The sequence below is a fragment of the Ascaphus truei genome, chromosome 5 (genome assembly GCF_040206685.1).
Source record: "Ascaphus truei isolate aAscTru1 chromosome 5, aAscTru1.hap1, whole genome shotgun sequence".
Taxonomy (NCBI): Eukaryota; Metazoa; Chordata; class Amphibia; order Anura; family Ascaphidae; genus Ascaphus; species Ascaphus truei.
The window spans coordinates 308,717,503-308,738,013 of record NC_134487.1 but is presented as its reverse complement, the minus strand read 5'-3'; the positions used below and the strand labels follow the sequence as shown (position 1 = coordinate 308,738,013).

The following is a 20,511-nucleotide window of genomic DNA, read 5'->3' as shown; positions in this document are numbered from 1 at the left end:
AGCCTGTTTCAGCTGCTATGGTACGAAATTCCAAGGCGTAACGAGCGACTGGGACGAACCATGGGAAAGGTGAAAAAGAGAAGATGCAGCAGTCACCTTATGGCCTGGAGTGTCAAAGACACGTCTGAATTCCATAGTGAAGTGGTCAAGATTCTGTGTCAGTTCCAGTCTCCGTTCCCAGATGGGGGAGGCCCATGCCAGGGCATCTCTGGAATGTAGATGTCAGGAATCGGCGTTCTCCACGCTCCCCACACAGAGCACTCACTCCCCGCAGGGTGCCCCTGGACACACAAAACAATCCTGCCTTACCGGCCTCCTTGGCTCCCCGCCCCTGCCGCCGTCGCGGGATCACTCCTCTCGGCGATTCCTCTGCTTAGCGCAGAGTTCGCCCATGCCCTCCTGCATGCACACCTGCACCATCCACTGGCTCGGTTCACGCGCGTACACGAGTTACGGAGCACGCTCAGTCTGCACACTCTTATTCCCGTCCCCCGGACCTCAGGCTCCGCCCCCGAAACCTGAACATGCATAGTCAGGTTACCAACAAGACTCACCTGGCCTGTTATGCCTGCACCAATCTGCAGTGTCTCCCTGTAGCTCTTCCTGTCCTGCCTCCATTCCTAATTGGACCTTCCTGCTTTATCTAGCTCCTCTCTGCTCTCAGTCTTTGCTCGACATAGTCTCTGTATGGAAGTACTTCTGGATTCTCTCAGTGTTTTCATAGGTTCTGACGCAGCTTGTACGACTACCGCCTGTGGCTCTTGATCTCGGCACTCCTTGGACAACGCACACTCTGGTAACCCCTTAAACACGGCTTGGACTACGACCTATCTCCACTCTCCACTCCCTGACTTCGGCAAGGCATCCTTCACTCTATCTCTACAACCGGTACCGGCAAGTATTGTCTACCTTACTACACCTGGCCTGGCAACGCTTCATACCACACTCCGGACACGCTCCCTTTGCTGTGGGTGCGTGTATTACCACTTCCCCCTTCAGCTCAGGGGACGGGTCTGGTCTGCGGGCAGCACTGGCGTAACAGTAGAGCAATTATGCATGCCACCTTGGATCTTGCAGAGAGACAGCGAGAAGGGGTTAACACGAATTGGATAGCACATTGGTTAAGGAAACCCCAACACCCATAAGGATCACCAGAGTAGCGATAAGGAGTAGGTAGAAAGGGTTCAGCAGAAGGATAGGTGTCTGGTGCCAAAAAAGGGGTCGCAGGTCTCAGAGGACTGGCCTGCTGGTGTTGCAAGGTAAAGGCCCCAATGGATTGCGCAAGAGAAGCAACACGAGTCTCTAGTTGGGAGCATCTGTCCACAACTGAGGACAGGGCCCGACCCACCTCAGTGGGGTCCACGTTTGTGGGGCTGAGCATACTGTAATGCCGTGCTCACCACAAACGAGATGGGACCCCGGTACTGAGGTGGGAATGGGTATAACGCCATCCACAGCCACGGGGGCACATCTGGACTTTGGATGGTCAGGCAGCTGGGTCAAGATTGCAGAGAGTAGAATGGTTAGGTACTTGCAGAGGTCTGAGGTAGGAGCTGGTAGAATGGACAAAACAAAAATAGGAGCGTATGAAAATGAAACCAGAAGAAACCAGAATTAATACATATATTTTTATTATGAAAAATCGTTCATCATACAAAAAAGGAGCTGGTAGAATGGTCAGTGTCCGTTTAGCCGTGGTCAGGGGTTAGAGCCAGTAGGAGTATAGAGGTCCGTTAGCTGTGGTCGGGATTGGAGAGATGTGGAAGGTCAGAGGTAAGCCGGGTCGGTAAGCCAGAAGTGCGGAGTCCAAAGTAAAGTCGGGTCGGTACACAGGAGATCAATCTGAAACAAGGCAACTGAGACAAGGCAAGGCAGGACAAGGAACCATGAAGTGGGAGAACAATGCTAACTGGAACTATGGAACTGGAACCCTAACTATGACCAATGAGAGAGGGGGGCGGAGCGCAGGCGCGGCCTCCGCGGAGGCACTAATAGGGAGACAGATGGGCATGATAACATGGCATGTGCACGCCGTGCGACGTTGATGCGCATCGCACACGGGGTGGAGCCAGACTCTGCGACGTCACAAAAGCTCCTGCGCTGTACGGACAGCGGGTTGCGCGAGACATCAGGTAAAGAGGGAGTGGGATACGCTTCCCGATTCCTTACAATTTTTGGGGCAGAATACTAGCGCAGTGCACACCAAATTCTACAAGACTAGGGATACTCCTAATAAATATGTTGAGTTTCAGACAGAAAAAATTATAATGTTTTAAATGCAAATGCGTACGCACCGACCACTTTCATGGGGCAACTAGTTGATGTAAAACTCATTAGCCGAAAAACTCAGGAATTCCATTTTTTAGGCACAAGACCAGCTTATTGTGCTGGCAAGATTTTATTAACCACATGCAACGAATAGGGCCCCGTTTCTGCGGCTTTGCCTATGTGCCACTTTGCAGATATTGTAGTAAAGTGGCAGTCAAGCTCTTAGCATCCTTATTAATGTGATTGTGTAATCTAAAGCAATATTCTCACAGTGCAATAGCTATAACAAATCCAAACTCAAACCCCCTAGTAAAAGAATGGTCCCAGACTACTTAGCAGGCTTTATATCTTCATTAAAAGGTGTTTTTACTGGGACATTGATGCTAAGAGAGGAATTTTGAATAAGTGTCTTTCAGTACCAATGTATCAGCCTGCGCACTGTACATTGCGGGAGCTGTGTCACATCAGCCTGCGCACTGTACATTGCGGGAGCTGTGTCACATCAGCCTGCGCACTGTACATTGCGGGAGCTGTGTCACATCAGCCTGCGCACTGTACATTGCGGGAGCTGTGTCACCTTGTGATTGAGGACGTAATTCTAGGAGTTCGGGAGGAGTTAAGCCAGGAACATATTATATTGTGAAATTATCAATCAAATCAATTTCCCTGGGTTACAGCCGTATAAAAGTGTTTAACACTAGTGTTTTTGAAAAGGAAAAGGGTGCAAAATACTAAGCAAATAAATATGTATTTAGCACCACAAGAATAAAACAATCAGCTCTAAATATAGAAATATGAAAGAGCGAGAATGTATCCAATGTCAGTTAGTATTTCAGCCACATTCCTGATCATTTCATAATCACTATACACAGTTTCTTGTTGCTACCTAGGAACGCAAAGCTAAAAGGTGCAGGAAATTTGTTACCCTTTGGTTCCCCCACAAAAGACTTGGGGTTTAATCGCAGTAACAGGTTTGTTTGATTACAATAAAAAGCTTTCAAATCACGAGTGGCTCTTTGCTGCAAAACTGTACAAAACTACCACAAAACTATAAAACACAGCACAAGTTTTATCAAAATAAGAAATACAACACAAACTACAATTTTTGGCAGTAAATCCGATGCTAGTTATTATTCAATATTATTTGTATGTTGCAGCTGGGAAAATTATGAAATACTGTATGAACCCCAAAGTGTTTCCAAGTTCCACGTTCTGTCAACACAGACACAAACAATGATTAAATAACAATGATTAAACATTATCCTGTGAAGGATGATACTCACCGAAGCATATATTCTCCCTTTGTTGTTCATTGCTACAAACAGGTCACTTTTCACACCAAACAAGCTAATAACCCCTCGTTCTACAGTTGAAATTTCTAACAGACCTAAGCAAACAAAACATATTCTTATTATAATGAAACGTTAGGGAAATACTGATATATCTATGTAATCATGGCTGATATACTTATACAATTGGATTAATAATGAAACTTACATTCTATCATAATTCTGTCTATTGTTAACAATAGTTCTATCATTTTATTGCAGCTTGTATTATCAAAGTCTTCTGACTACAATATTCTCCAAAACAATGTCAGATTAATCTATGAAAAAAATGCCATTGCTTACAATGTTTTAGCTTCCATACAAAGCTAGAATTGTAACAGGTTTGCATATAGGAGACTTTGCTAAATAAATAGTTCCCAAAGTAAGCTCCTCACTATTGTACAATATATTCTTTCCATAACATAGATATTTGTTTATAAAGTGGTCATGACTAATACATGTACTTTACCTAAACAATATTCACAGAAAAACACATTATCATCAGATAAATACATTTGTCTTTACAAAACACATCTAGACACTTTGGGCTCCCATAAAGTGAATACAGTACACAATATGGAAAATTAAAAGCTTTCGCAACTGTTATTTATTTCTAGCTAGTTAAATATACTGAGTAAAAATAAGTTGCTATCTAATTTTGTCCAAGCATTCATGTCATGTTTAAGCCTAAAGGTTTCTATTGCACATCGAACGTAAGAGCTTTTTCAAAGGCAACAGATGTAACTTTGCTTAGAAATATGAAGGAATAGCGTTGGTTGTAACATGTTGTAATTACCAGAGCTTGTTGCTTTTTATATGACCTCAATTCTATTACATTTCAGGATGTAACTCACTGTGTTGGTTTTCATTATGTACACCATTTATCCTTCCATCTGGGAGGACCTGAAGGTGAAATCCGATTCCCACATTGCAGTAAAGTCTCCGCTGTCTCTTGATTCCGAGCAAATAGTCGCTCTTCCACTTCGCATCTGATTTGTCCGCACCCATCCCAATAGACCTGGATAAAAGAGATTCCCATTTTCTTCCCAGTAAAGTTCCATTAGCTCTGTTTGGAAGAGGATACGATGAAACAATCCCAGCCAGAAAACCAAGGACAACAAAAGCAGGCAACGTCCAGTGAATTGTGGCTCTGTTGGACATAGTGATGAGTAGCCTTTGTGCAACGGCCATCCGGTTCACCTTCTGGACACGTGGTCAGAATTAATGGCCCTAAAAATACCGCCCTTCTTGTTTTCCTCCCTTCAGCATGGTGGCAGAGGCTTATTTTTGGAAGACAGAAAGAGATTGCTGACATGAAACTAAAGCCTGAGAGCAGTTGGGTAGAGAACAGATAGAGACCAGCAAACTTCAAAGTGTTGGGGACCATGTTTTGAAGCTCCGGCTTTCTGGTGGCAGCCCAGATATATTTGCTTGACCTATCTTTATAGTTCAGAGGCTGTCCTACTCCACAACGTCATTCTGACATCAACAACATGCCTAAGGTAAATTAGCAATACAGCAATAACTGTAACACTGACCTGCTATGCCGTCTGCTGTGAGTTGGTAAATGCTGTCACACAAGGTGCAACAAGGTTTCACTGGACAACTTTCTGTCATTATTACATGTGAAGGGGCCCTTCAAGGTCCAAATTGGTTGAATGGTCATATGTCTGGAAGGCAGTTTCCTTATTTAGAGAAGGAGATGTAAAAACAGTTCTTCACCTCATCAGTGAGCAATGATAATCCTGCAAGCCACTTCCTCATCAGTATGTTCCCGAGTTTACATTAGGATAACTGAATAACATAGTCGTGGCTTGGGGAAGCAATATGAAATGTCTATCCTCTCCTGCATGACTCGAAAAGCAACGTGACAATACATTCTTATTTGCAATTATTAGAAAAATGCAAATACATTAAAGGATTATTACACTGGATTCTCATCTCAGATTTATTTGATATGAAAGTAAACGTGCATTTTTTCAGCTGAATTTGCGGTTCACTGTACGTTGTACGTATTTTTATGTTGTATTATGCTGTGAAGTTGGAGATGAGACATAGTGTAGTGGTTAAGGTGTTGAAGTTGAATATTTAAGCTTATGTTTGATTGGTTGCAGCTTTAGTTCCACTGCATTATTGGGGAAATCAGTTACGTTCCTAGTATTTCTACTTGACCGCATGTAAATAGATAAGAATAATAATACACATATTTATTTATCTCTTTTTAGAGGCTGTGATATAGGGCAAGCAATATGCTGTCAGGATTCCATTGCAGTGTTGGCTCCATATCTGTGAAATGTATTTTTAAAGCACTTTCAAAGCAAATTGTTTTATATTAATATATTACTATATTAATGTCATTATTACATATAACCACAGATAAGTATTTTTAATTTTCATTATATTGCTTAGTGGATATATTCATTACTACTAATTTGTACATTGCAGTGTCAGTATATGCATTATTTTACACACTAGAATTTACAGGCAAAATTAACCCCTGCTCTGAAGTATTTACAATCTCATTGTAGTGCCTGCATCTCTGGCAGATAAATTACTTGTCCAAGATAATAATGAGTCTCAGACCAGGTTTCCCCAGTTAAAACATGGTGCCCTTTCTGTGATGCACAGTATTCCTAATGCACCTTGTAAGGCAATTTCCCTTCTTGACCCTTCCAATTCAGATAAGGACTTCCATGCAAGCTTTAGCCAGTATTCCACCTCAAGCCCACATCTAACAAGGAGTTGGGTCCACCAACTCCTCTGCCAGAGCGGTCTCCTTTTGGCTTCCTAGTCCCTAGCACCCTGCACACCAGAATACTCCTTCTTCCCGAACTTCACTTGGAAAGTTCTTGCTTCTTCTCACTGCCCTTGACTGAACATCCCAGGAGCTTGAGGCTCCCAGGCAGCCTGCACTTTCCCTGCTCACTCACCCCTAGGTGAGGGATGAACCTGCACTTCCCTAGGTGAGGGATCAACTAACTCCTTTTTGCAGAACCCACTTAGACATACAGCTAGAGGAGCCAAACTAACCTTTCCCCTCTTCTAGCAGCTACACAAGCCCAGACTTGTGCCTGTAAGTTGCTACACACATCAATTGCGGAGATGTGATGTCACTAGCTAACTATTAACCCTAGCACTGCCTGCTCTTATCAGGACGTATGTGCCGGGCTGTGGGGGGAAATAGTGAGGGTGCTACACTCTCCCTCTGGTGAAAATACTCATCGCCCTCACATGAGGCAATTATTTAGTTATAACATCACAAAACATACCAACAGGGCACAATTATATAATAAAATACAGTCAACTGTAGGCAGCATAGATCAGCACTGTAACAGGGGAGTAATCCCTGTTCAAGTAATGTGCCTTTAATCTGGCAGTGTGGTGGTTAACTGCTGGTAGTCAATTAATAAACACCACCTGCCTGATTGCTTACAAAAGCCTGTCTGTTGAGACAGGAAGTGACTCCTTAGCTCTGAATGAGAGCTGACCTTTGGAGAGACAGAGCAGTGTTCTTGAGACTCCCAGGAGAGACTGACCAAGAGAACACACATCTCTGGAGCTGACCGGTCTTGAGCTCTGCCCAGCAGAGCTGATTGCAAGACACCAAATAAGACTTCTAAACCTGGATGCTGATTTTTTCTGTGCATGCACGGGTGCGGTTCCAGGAGAGCAGAGAAGCTTACTCTACAGCAAGAAACAGATAAGACTTTCATTATTAAGAGACTGCTTATATCTGCTTATTTCATGCTATATGTTTTGGGGCTGAGAGACATGCTTTACTAAGGGAGATGTGAATTAATTGCATAGGATTTCACTAGAACTACTCCCAAGTGAATAGAAGCTTTGTTCCCCCCCGTGTGTTTGGATGATTTCCTGATGAAAAGGAAAAGGCACAATAAAGCCTATTATAATTTCACCTTATAAAAGCCTCCAATTGTGTACCTCTGTGAACGTCCGTCTACAAGCACCATGACACATTCTCAATAATAATGAGCAGTATCTGGCTTTGTGATCATCGTATCGCATTGTATTGTATGTCTTTATTTGTATAGCGCCATTAATGTACATAGCGCTTCATCGTACCCCTATGATCAGGAACATTAACTGAGTAGCATCGCTTCTTTCCGTGCTCACACACATATCCCACCCTGTCTAGGAAGATATTTCCTTCTGGTTCGACAGTCAAACTACTTTCCTCCCACCAACACAGAGTAGCTGTCCCTGGGTCACCATTGTCGGTACACTTAGAGGATACCACTGCTACAAGGTAAGACAAGGACCTAGGATGTAAAGGCTTGTTAATGGGAGACATAGTACAAGGAATGATCTCACCCACATTAAGACCAGGCATAATAGCAGTACTGTCATATTCTCTAGCCTGCTGTACCCATGCTTGGCCACCGGGACTGCTGCCACTCTCAATGTCTTGTTCTAGCCTGCAGTACCTATACTTGTCCACCGGGATTGCTGCTGCTAAACTAAGGAACATTCCAGACTCTGATACCTGACACCTCTGCACCTGTGCTCCACCTCCCAGCCTGCCTATATAAACCTCCCATTCCTGTTCCTCCCTTGCCTCTGTTTCAAGTCAGACTCCTATGCACATGCCTCTGATCCTGATCTGTTCCTGTACCTGTATTTGAGTCTGTTTGCAGTAAAGGCCCTTGCTGGTAATCTGGCTTGTCCCTATTTGTTCCCGTTCTCAGTCCCTGCTCCCAGACCTGTCCCTGCTCGCCTGTCCTGTTCGTCTCCTCGTTGCCGACCTCTGCTTGTTACCTGACTTTGCTATCTGCCGCCTGCCTCTGATCTCTGCTTGTGACCCCTACTACGCTCCTGCTGTTCCGGCCACCGAGATCCTACCCGCCACAGGAGTCTCCCGTGACAGAAAACAGAGGCCACTTCTGGATCTCGCTGGAACAGATTCTCTGCCTTCCTGCTTCAGCAGACCCCATCCGCTTGGAGGAAGATAAGTACTTTTTTTTATTTTTTTTTTAAATCCCAGTTGGGATCCTGAAGATTTTGTTGCTGCAAAGGTTTCTGCAGGTTTTTTTGTGCCACTTTCTCCCTGAGAAGAATTCCGTTTAAAAAAAACAAAAAAAAAAAACCCTCCCTGCAGTACCTGTTTTTGCCATTTTCAGACTTTCATTACCTGGACAAGGATTGTCTCTGCATTGTGGGTGGGCCACTGCAGATTTTCAGACTCACATTTCTATTTAAGACGGTTTCCTTGATTTACTGCTTTCCCTGGTTGGACCACTGCTGTTCACAGGGTCCCCATTTCAAAAGACAAAATTGCTCCCATTATTTTGTTACTGCATGCTGTGATTTTTCCTGCAATCTGTAGTTCTTCCTATGATGGTTCTAAGGTTTCAGGTTTACCTGCAAGTTCCCCTAAAGTGTGTTTCTCTGCAACCTGTGATATCCCTACGCCTGATATCAAAGGTTTCAGATTTAACTGCAGGGTTCTCTGTCTGATGTCAAAAGTTTCAGATCTAACTGCAAGTTTTCTCTGTAGTAGTTTCCTGCTGTCTATGATATTTATATGCCTGATTTCTATAGTTTCAGATTTAACTGCAGGGTTTCTTTGTCTAATATCCCTACGCCTGATATCAGAAATTTCAGATTTAACTGCAGGGTTCTCTTTCTGATATCCCCATGTCTGAAATTATGGCTCCCACTCAAAAAACAGTCTTGAGCATGTAGCCATGCATAATAATGACTGCATACATCTTCCCTGTTGGCCGTAAGTCCTGGTAAATACAGGCCTGCCAACAGGAGTTATGGAGGTTTTCCCTCACACCCTTGTGTGGTGCCCTGTGTAAGGAAGGGAGTGGCTGTATGCTCTGAGTCCCTGGATAGTGACCTCAGAGATGCGCCTGCCCCCTGGAGTATAAAGGGCACAACACTGACAGTTAGTGTTGTTGTTGGTGAAGAAATAGTAACCCGAAGGTACCGAGAGGAAGTAACACTTTTGTGACCCTAGTGCAGTAACTAGCGGCAGCAGAGTGATAGATTAAGTTTGTCTACGCCACACTGTGTCCAGGGACCTGGCACAGCGGTGATCTCCCTAGGAGAAAGGGAATCCCACTTCAGTACGGGAGGGCGTACCTGGCAAAGGGACATCACGGAGAGATGTGCGGCTAGAGCCGGCAGCTGCATGGGGCAGTCTGCTACATCCCTGTATGCAATAAAGATGTCCTTGAGAAAAAGAACCCCACTGTGTGAGTGTGAGATTACTCAACAGTGGATGGCACCAAGAAGGAGTTCCTCACCAGGACCATCTCCCTGCGGAAGCACAGATCCTGATGAGGTGGAGGCGCTGCACATGAAGTAAGTTGGACTCGCACCCACTACCTCAGCTACCTGTCCTGATGACATCCCCTAATAACACCAAGCGGGAGACTCAAGAGTCCTGTTACTTGCAGGTGCACCACCACACACGCCTTGTAATGGGGGGACTGGTTAGACTACACGGGCCAATATGAGATTGGGTGGGTCAGGCCAGAGGGAACACCCGTTACAATTGGAGGCGCTGCTGAGATACCTGTCAACAGGACAGGCTTTTGCTAGGCACACATTAGGAAAGAGAGAAGTGTCTGCTGCCACTTTGTGCTGCGTGGGACGGAGCCAGGGGTAGTCAGGGAGATGCTGGAGATGCATGCCGCAAAGACGCCTTGGGATCCGTAAGGGGTTAGTGAGTCTGGAGCCGGGGGCTATTGCTGTTCTAGTCGCCTTGAGGTAGCGCTAGCGGGGGACGCCTAAAGGGGTAAACTGGTAACTGAGAGCAGGAATTCTGGATGGGTCCGCACTAGGCTAGCCAAAAGTAGGTCGACGCCCAAAGTACTGCATGGAAGAGCCAGAGTACTCTAGTCTCCATTCCAGATCACTTACCAAGGAGCACAGACTGGAGGAACGTGTTACAGTAGACACAGAAAGAGTGAGCCTAGCCTGAGGTAGTGCAAACACGAGTCAGATCTACGTTAGGTACACAAGGTGGTGCACAAGGCATGTTTATTGTACAGATGTGGTAGCTGCCCCGCAGAGCGGAGCTCCACGTACAGAGAATCGGTGTTCAACGATCACGAGAGACCTGTCGGAATGGAGGATCTGTACAGAACAGAAGGTCCAGGATGGCAGGGTGAGCGAACCGTCAGAATGGAGGATCTGTACAGAACAGAAGGTCCAGGATGGCGGAGAGAGAGAACCACGAGAATGGAGGATCTGCATAGAGCAGAAGGTCCAGGATTGCGGTCAGACGAAGAACAAGCTACAGAAGAGACTTTTGTGAGTTTGTTGTGGAATGGCGTGAAAGCCGTGGCTGCGCCGTGTGTGTCGTGTTTTTGTTCTCGGGATGATACCCCTGAGAATAATGAGCAGGACAGTGTGCTTAGATGGGAGGAACGAAATGGACTTTGTTATAACTTAATTAACAAACAGCCAGACGCTGCCTTCAATGAAAGAAAGGACAATACTAATCAAAATGGCGGTTCCCGCTTCCCCGGGACGCCGCGTGGGCATGCTGCAAAAAGTCTTGCAACTTTGCAGTTTGCTAAATGTTGGCCAGGATTGGCGCCAACGAGAAAACTCCACCCCGCTGAGGAGTTTGGCGCGAAAGCTGGAGCCGCGCCCTCATGGACTATGACTCACTCCGCACCTGTGCTGGGTCAGCCTACAAATCTACGAGACATCCCCCTAGTTTCAACCAGGGGGAGTGGTTTGCGGTTACACCGGATGTCGACAGAGAAAATGGGAGGAAGGGTTGCTACATCAGCCCATGCCTTTCAGTTGCGAAGAGCCATTGATCAGTATAGACCTCTGAGACGAGTGCCTCCGCTGGTAAAAATGGCTGAAGCTGCTGACAAAGTGGACCAAGGTCCTGTGATTTCCACTCACCCTTATTCGGCTCCAGGAGGCTTCCTGATAATCCGTGTGGAGGGTGTGGAGACTGTGGCGTGTCTTTGCCTGCAGTGCAGACTGCCGGGCGGAGCCGTGGGCAGCGAGGCCCGATGCCCCCACTGCGGACTGCAGTACATGTGGCCAATGACCACATTCGTACCGGTGCAGGCTGTGGGAGTAGCCGGGAATGTCCCGATTCCAAGAGAAGAACAGCCGGGAGCTCTCTGGAACAAGAGTGCCAGTCCCGCAGAGTCGGAGCCATCATTAGTGCTTCCGATAGAGAAATCCAGTCATCGGAGAGGTGATCACCGAGGAGCCCATCGCCAGTCTCCTACCGGGATGCCTCGGCCGAATTGCAAACTGGAATCCTCGGATGAGGAGTGTGCAAGGCTGGCGAGTAAGACAGTCATCAGGCGTGATTGTCATACCATTGGTACGCCATGGAGAGACGAACTTCCTCGTGGTGTGGAGACGCGGAGTCGAGAGTCTCCCGTACCGCGACCTCCCGATCGCCGGAGTCCCACTGCCGTGGTGACTAGTGGATCGGAGGCGGGTCGATCAACCCCGACCCTGCGAGGTGCTAAGACACCGTGCCTGTTGCAGAACCGAGGGGAGGAAGAGCCGGAGGAGCGAGTCCAGAGCCAGACTGGATCGCGCAGCAGACGGGCGTTGCCGGATGTCATGGTGGAGGAAGAGATCTCGATTGGGGATCCATCCCAAGATGGCGTCGCAGCACGTGCGTGTGCGGAAGTGGTGCAGGCGGACCAGGGAGGCCCCGAGTGGGAGATGGTGCCGCCTCTGAGGTCAAGCAGCGAGAAACAATCCCCTACTACCAGGGGGAACGGACGTTTGAACTGCAACCCCAGAAGCTCCACTGTTGAGCATAAAGATGGACTTTGTGGCGACGTCAAGACAGGTATCGCTGGAGAGCAGGTCGAAACCCTGTCAGTACCTACTGTTCGGTCCCGTCCCCAAACCCCATCCACACCCAAGGTTAGCCCCAATGCCCTAGTTAAAGCCCCTGTACCCGTCACTATTTTATTTGGGTCCAGTTCCAGCTTAGGGTTGTCCGGGGAGTCACGGGGTCCTTCCGGTGATTGGACTGGAAGCCTGGACTTGGGTACGTCGGATGATGGGTCGGAGGGAGGAGGGAGTATGTCTAGGCAAGTGTCTGTATCTAGCGATTGTCCTAGTGGGCTTAGTATCACAGTACGAAACACCTCTCCGTATAAAAGAGTTAATGAGAGATCTGAGGGTACATCCGGGGTGTCTTCTGGTGGGCCTGATGAGGAGTCCATAGAAGAGAGTACAGATCCTAGCTCCGAGGAACGGAAGGAGACTAGGTGGTGGGCCCCATTGTACGAGGGGTATGTATCATGGTTCGACCGCACCCGCTTTATTTTAGAGAGGGAGGGGGTGGTTGATCACTGGTGGGCTGCCGGTGATTTTGACGACGAGTCATACCTTCGGGCCCTAAGGGTAAGGTGGGATCGAATCCAGGCAGGCCTTGTTATACCTAAGGGGTCCGCAGGGTTGGATGATCCGGTAGAAACGGATGAGCCCCTGTCATGGGTGTTGCCCAGAGCGGCTGGGCAAGGTGGCTTGACCAGGTCGTGTCGAGCTGAACGGGCTATTGCGGCGAAGTATAGGAAGTCCCATGGGCTTGATTACCCTTACGTCCCTGAACCTCTAATGCGAGAGATAGAGGAGAATAGGGAGAGATGGCTCAAAACTGATATACAGTATTATATCGTGGAGAGAGGGGGAGCCATAAAAGGGATACAGGCTGAGCAGAGGGTAGCTCAACTGATGAGGGTATGGAAGATAGGGCGCAGTGTATATATGCATAAGGTAGTATACTGCAATGAGCGAGGAGTACCACGAGAATACAGCGTGACTGTACATGATGCCGCGGGGCGAGAGGTGAAGAAGCCAGATCCTCGGCATTATTATTGAGTAGCCAATAGAGTGGTCTGTTGTTTTCTTTAACGCTCCCTGCTGGTCAGTGAGTGTACTGGGCTTACATTATTATGTCCATGCAATGATGTTTGCTATGTTATTTGTGTGTTCTTTTGCAGTGTTTCCTGGCACAAGGTACACCAAATTTAGGTCCCAGCCGGGACGGTGGGTATCAACCAGGGGGAGTATGTAGCCATGCATAATAATGACTGCATACATCTTCCCTGTTGGCCGTAAGTCCTGGTAAATACAGGCCTGCCAACAGGAGTTATGGAGGTTTTCCCTCACACCCTTGTGTGGTGCCCTGTGTAAGGAAGGGAGTGGCTGTATGCTCTGAGTCCCTGGATAGTGACCTCAGAGATGCGCCTGCCCCCTGGAGTATAAAGGGCACAACACTGACAGTTAGTGTTGTTGTTGGTGAAGAAATAGTAACCCGAAGGTACCGAGAGGAAGTAACACTTTTGTGACCCTAGTGCAGTAACTAGCGGCAGCAGAGTGATAGATTAAGTTTGTCTACGCCACACTGTGTCCAGGGACCTGGCACAGCGGTGATCTCCCTAGGAGAAAGGGAATCCCACTTCAGTACGGGAGGGCGTACCTGGCAAAGGGACATCACGGAGAGATGTGCGGCTAGAGCCGGCAGCTGCATGGGGCAGTCTGCTACATCCCTGTATGCAATAAAGATGTCCTTGAGAAAAAGAACCCCACTGTGTGAGTGTGAGATTACTCAACAGTGGATGGCACCAAGAAGGAGTTCCTCACCAGGACCATCTCCCTGCGGAAGCACAGATCCTGATGAGGTGGAGGCGCTGCACATGAAGTAAGTTGGACTCGCACCCACTACCTCAGCTACCTGTCCTGATGACATCCCCTAATAACACCAAGCGGGAGACTCAAGAGTCCTGTTACTTGCAGGTGCACCACCACACACGCCTTGTAATGGGGGGACTGGTTAGACTACACGGGCCAATATGAGATTGGGTGGGTCAGGCCAGAGGGAACACCCGTTACAAGCAGTAAATGTCAACACAGTACCACTGATTCTTCAGAACTTCTCAAAGCAAGGAAGAAGAAGAAAAAGAAGGGAGGTATTACTGTGGAAGTTGAAATTAAGGATGAACCTTTAACCCCAGAGCCTGCATTTGATGAGAGATATGCTGCAGTTTAAGGCAACTCACAGACTTATCCCAAGAATAGTGGATGAAAAGAACGATGTATTTAATCCAGGAAAAGATGCCCTAACTCAGACACTTCAATCTGCACGAAAAGAGATTGATTGTCTTCATGGACGTTTAGATAAAGCGCAAGAAGCCAAGGCTGCACTACAGAGCTGTCTATCCTCAGCAATTGCTAAGTGTGTTCTCCAGGAAAAAGAAAAGCACCAGTTGGAGAGTGACCTGGATGTCATGTCAGGTGAGCTGGAGAGGGCATATGCTGATGCTGCTGAGGATCAGCGCGTCGCTTCTAAAAGTAACGAATTCCTGGAAATCTCTATGAAGGAAATTGACAGGCTTAATACAGAGCTTAAAGTCTCCCAGGAGGAGATTTGCTACTTCAAAAAAGAGATGGACGTCGTTCGGGAGGAGAGATGCTACTTGAAAACAGAGATACGTTCTATGAGAGACGCCTCCGAAGAGCTAAATAGTAGGTTTGAAACTATAAACCAAATGAGTAAGAACTTCTCTGTCCAAGCCAGTGAAGGAGATAAGAGACTCCATGAATCAGAAGAGGAGAAGAGACTATTGATTGAAGAAAAGTCAAGGATGCAATTAGCACTGGAAAAAGCAGAGGGTGACTGGGAAAAAGAAAAATATCAGTTGGAGAATGACAGGGTGATCTTGTCATTTAATCTGGAGAAGGCCTACGCTGATTCTGCCCAGTACCAGACTTTCATGGCTGAAGTTGACGTAGCACTGGAAGCATCTCAGAAAGAGGTTCACAGGCTTACTAAAGAGCTGGAAGCCTCTAAGGAGAAGAGTTGCCACTTCAATACAGAACTATGTTCATTGAGAGAAATCTTCGAAGGGTTAAATATCAGTTTTGAAACTGTAACCCAAGAGTGCAAGAATCTCTATGTCCAAGTCAGTGAAGGAGATAAGAAACTCCATGAATTAGGAGAGGAGAAGAAACAGTTGGCCCAGGAAAAAATAGACGTGCAGACAGCACTGCAGGATACAGAGAGAGAGTGCTGCAAGAAGAACGTGTCTCCCTGGAGCAGCACACACAAGTAGAAAATATGCTACAGAGTCAGCTGCAAGAACTGCATACACATCTGCAGGACACGAAAGAGAAATGGGTGAATGCTGAGGAAAAGCAGCGAGTTCTGCAGGAAGAAAGTTTCCAGACTGCCTACAAGGTAAAAATGTTGCAAGAGTATCTGAGTACCCAGTGTGTCCCCAAAGAGCAGCATGAGGAGCTGAAGGCCACACTGAGCATAACCAGAGCCTCTCTGGAGGAGGAGCTTAGAGCCCAGGTAACCCTGTTTGAGAGGGAGCACAAGGCGGTCCAGAAACTGAAGCAAGATTTAGAGGAGCAGAGACACTGCTCCATCTCTAACAGCCAGTACACCCAAGAGAAAGAGACCTGGAAAAGACAAGCTGCTGAGATCATAGCAAAGGAATTTGCAGAGCTCCAAGACGTGATGAGGGATGCATGGAAGCGAGTTCAAAATGATCTCAGTGAAGAGATCAATGTCCTGAGAAGAGAATTGCAGTATGCACTTAACCAGGGATCTCTCACTGAGGAGTGGAAATTGCAACAATACCTAAAAAAGGAAGAGCTAAAGCTGACAGCTGAACACACATCACAGCATCTCACAGCGCTGCTGATCGCTGAGCTCAAGACACAGCTTGCCAAAAAAGAGAGGGAGGAGGTGTCCGTCCATCAAGTGGTTGGCCTGACACTGCGCTATCAGGTCAAGATGGCTGATGCCTGCAAAGTGTTGAATCACACAGCCCATGAGAAGGCCCGGCTGCAGCTGGAGCTGGACAAGGTCTGGGAGGAGTACCAGCAGCTACAGATCAGAAATAAAGAAAACAAAATACATTTAAGCCTTGTTCTAAGTCAGCTGGGAGATATGGAGTCGCGACTCAACTCCAAAGAAGCTGAACTGACAACTGCTTTGAGTGGGAAAAGAAGTGCAGAAGGACCGCTTCAAGAGCCGAAAACTCAAATAGCTGGTCTTTCATTCGGTGATGCCATGAAACGGCAGTCGCAAGAGGAGACCATGGAGAGCGAACTCTGTGTCCCCACTGACTCATGTGGAAAGGCTGCACCCGTCCTTGATGCCCACGTTCCTGATGTCTCTGCCCCTGCTTTTGGGTTGAGCGCACCCATTCAGAGGTTCCCTGCAGCACCCAATGTACCTGTGGAGTACCCTCTGCCCGCTGACAAACCACCAGAGGTGGGTCACCTTGAGTCCACTTTTCATCAAGGCCTCCGGGAAGAGCCTGGAGAACACTCTTGGGAGGGGGGAGTAATGTCATATTCTCTAGTCTGCTGTACCCATGCTTGGCCACCGGGACTGCTGCCACTCTTCTCAATGTCTTGTTCTAGCCTGCAGTGCCTATACTTGTCCACCAGGATTGCTGCTGCTAAAATAAGGAACATTCCAGACTCTGATACCTGACACCTCTGCACCTGTGCTCCACCTCCCAGCCTGCCTATATAAACCTCCCATTCCTGTTCCTCCCTTGCCTCTGTTTCAAGTAAGACTCCTATGCACATTCCTCTGATCCTGATCTGTTCCTGTACCTGTATTTGAGTCTGTTTGCAGTAAAGGCCCTTGCTGGTAACCTGGCTTGTCCCTATTTGTTCCCGTTCTCAGTCCCTGCTCCCAGACCTGTCCCTGCTCGCCTGTCCTGTTCCAGTCTCCTCGTTGCCGACCTCTGCTTGTTACCTGACTTCGCTATCTGCCGCCTGCCTCTGATCTCTGCTTGTGACCCCTACTACGCTCCTGCTGTTCCGGCCACCGAGATCCTACCCGCCACAGGAGTCTCCCGTGACAAGTACATTCATTGGTTACAGAACCCACAGCAGAGGATGGACTGGAGGTGTCTAAGTTACAGTCCCCTTCTTCTTTGGAAAGATATGGAGCAGTACAACATTGCCACGGGCACATTATTATCAAACCCACCCAGCACTATATTGTCCCTTTCAGTCTCTGAGGCAATAACAGTGTCCTGGGCATGGTCCTCTTTGGCACTAGGCCCAGAAATGTGTCCCAATGTCTCGCTTACTTTGCGCCGACCTCAGCCCATTACCGCAAGCACTTTGAGGTCAGTCAGGTCTTCCACAGCTTGTCGCTCGCGGGCCTTGCCATGGATTTTACACTACAGAGCGTATTTTGCCGGGAAAGCTCAGAAAATTATGGGGAATGGATTTTGACAGTTCTGCCAATCCCTAGTTAGCTGGTTGGCCTCTAAATACATGGTTGGAAGTGTGTGTGTGGGGGGGTGGGGAAGGGGGTTGATTAACTCTAGAGGTGTGAACTTGGCCTGTGTTGGTTCGCAATATTTTCACCATAATTGATTTGGGGAAAAATTGTGAATTTCCTTAAAAGAATTAAAGGAAATGTGGAAATGTCGCCATTTTTTTAAAAGTTGCCTTAAAAGTACCAAGGTCACATGACAAATGCCACCTGTACATTAGCCATGTGACTATGGACGTTTAGCAAAAAGTTAGCAAAAGAAGTCACGCTTTACCATGTTCATGCACTTTTGTGAAAAGTTTGCCCATCTCTTGTTGGCTCGGCTGGGTCAAAAGACATCTTCCTCTTCTGGTGACCTCAGGGTCCCCCTTTCACTGGGTCTACTTGGCTGGCTCAGTTGATTGAGGTTCCAAGGCCAACCATGGTATCTATGGGTTCAGTTATTTACAGCCTAGCCTGGCAAACCTGCATGTTCTGTTATGACTTATAATAGAAAAAGATTAAATTGAAAGCTGATAGATCTCTTAAATATATAAATAATGAAAAAATGAAATGTCGGGATAGGTTCCCTCTGAGATATAATTACGTATGTTAGTAACTCAGCTGGCGCTTAACACTTATAATTGTTGTGTATAGGATTAAAACAACCTCAAAGGAAAGAATAAAAACTTCAATACATAAAAATAATAAATAATCCGATATACATAAAAGTTAGGAGTCCAATTCAGTCTTCATATTGGTATGCAGCTTCTGAGACCCAGAACTAACTCTCAGGTCCACAAAAACTATAGAAACAAAAGAAAAGAAAAAAGCGCAAAACCCATAGTGTAGTAATATTTTTCCCATTTCTGTAAAATTTATAGTTTTATTCTTTTATGTGAAGTTTTTAGATTGTTATTTAAATTGCTTTGGATGTTTAAAATGCCAATTTTTTATTTTAAGTTTTATGTGAACTGTATCATCCATATTTTGTGAACTACCTATGGCAATCTCAAAAGCTTTAGTGTAATATTGTAACAAGGATTGCAAGTTACTTCTACTTCCACAATTTCTCTGTAGGATTATTTAATTTAATTCAATCCATTATGAAAAATCCTAATTGTTAATTATAAACTAAGAGATGATTTTAATGGTGAAGTGTTAAATATTGAATACATATGCAAATATTATTATCCTCTACATTCCCATAAATTGCATGTGTTAAATCTAGACGTTTTTAAGGTCTATATGTTATTACAATTTTATGTAAATTATTTCTTTCAAATTTTAGGAATTCTATTTGATGCAATCTCAAAAGCCTACATTTGCATCTGCAATTAGAATTGCAAGATTAGAATAAATCAATTATCTCCACAACCACTCTGCAGGATCATTTAGTTTTAACTCACCATGGAAGGTTTTTAGTTTGCCATCTGTAAATAAAGAGAGTATTGAGGTGCTAAATATCAAGCATTTATGTAAATTTTATCGTGTGACATGCCAATGATGATTTAGAAGTTTCTCAGGTGTGACAAGAAAAGGACTGTAGAATTGCAACACATTAATGCCGATTAGGTTATTTGTTAGGAAACAGCAAATTCACAGTTAATGTCAAGCTCGGAAGGTATAAAAGGTGGCTGCTACCCGGGATACACTTACGTCACTGAGGAAGCTAATGCGAAACGTATCTGATGGTTTTTGGTCATCACAGGCCACCGTAGTGAGGAAGTAAAGTTTTCCCAGCTTGGCAAGCATCTTGCCTGAAGCGCATGCGCATGCGTGACGGAACGGGAGCTGTGAAAGGAGTGTGCAAAGAGAGAAGCAGACAGAGAAGGATCCAGTTCGTGCACGGGCTTGTGGAGACTTCCCCTGCCGTTTGCTGAACTCCACGCACAATCCCAAGATTCTACCAGCTGGAATCCAGGCCACACAAGACAACCCCTGTTCTAGAGGGATGCTCTGTGGAGACTGGACATATCTCCTCCCTATGCCAATATTATTTGGCCGCTTGTGAGTTTTTAATCTCTGTTTTATGTTAATAAACGTTATTACACTATTTTTTCCCTTCTCTTCCCTATTTTGAGGAATCATCAAGGGGCCCTCCGTCTCCCCCCTCCTCCTCCCAGAGCATCAGTCATTCCATCAAGACCAGACACCTAATGTGAGTGTGTCTCCTCTCCTATTAATTATCTACCCCTATAAAGAGATCTAAGGTACCTATATGTGTTGAATTATTCCTCATTGTGGTCCCCCATCTCTCCCTTTTTTTCTTACGTTCACATATGTCCTGGAGCCACAAGCAGAACGACGCGCCTGAGGATCCCCCCCTTTCACTTTCTCTACAACAATACAGAGGTTGGCGAATCACCTCTGAGAGACTCGGGCAGCGAAACTGTACTGTGTGAAGGACTGAAGTCACGAATTTTACAGTAGGACTTTTTGGCGCAACTATTCCCTCTTTTTTTAAACTGTATTGTCAGTTTATATGAAAGAACTACGGTTAAAAACACTTACATAGGTAAGTTGTTATCAGGCACTTCAATATAATATCAGTTGGATTGTGGTATTCACAGAAAAGATCGCAGTCCTCTTGTCACTCTGCCGGGTGTTCCCTGTCCCTTGCTGTCCTCCTTCACTCGATTGCAGACGCGA

The 20,511-nt window shown here is 46.2% G+C and overlaps 1 protein-coding gene across 1 annotated transcript in view; it reads right to left on the bottom strand.

Annotated features, from left to right (window-relative positions):
• Positions 1 to 5,312, bottom strand: part of FGF6 (fibroblast growth factor 6) — a 31,031-nt gene extending 25,719 nt beyond the window's left edge. The window contains exons 1-2 of the mRNA XM_075603082.1: positions 4,451 to 5,312; positions 3,552 to 3,655 (exon numbers count right to left, since the gene is read on the bottom strand). Of these exons, the coding sequence (XP_075459197.1) occupies positions 3,552 to 3,655; positions 4,451 to 4,787 (441 nt within the window). The 5' untranslated portion in view covers positions 4,788 to 5,312. The remainder of the gene's footprint in view (positions 1 to 3,551; positions 3,656 to 4,450) is intronic.
• Positions 5,313 to 20,511: the final 15,199 nt, after the last annotated feature.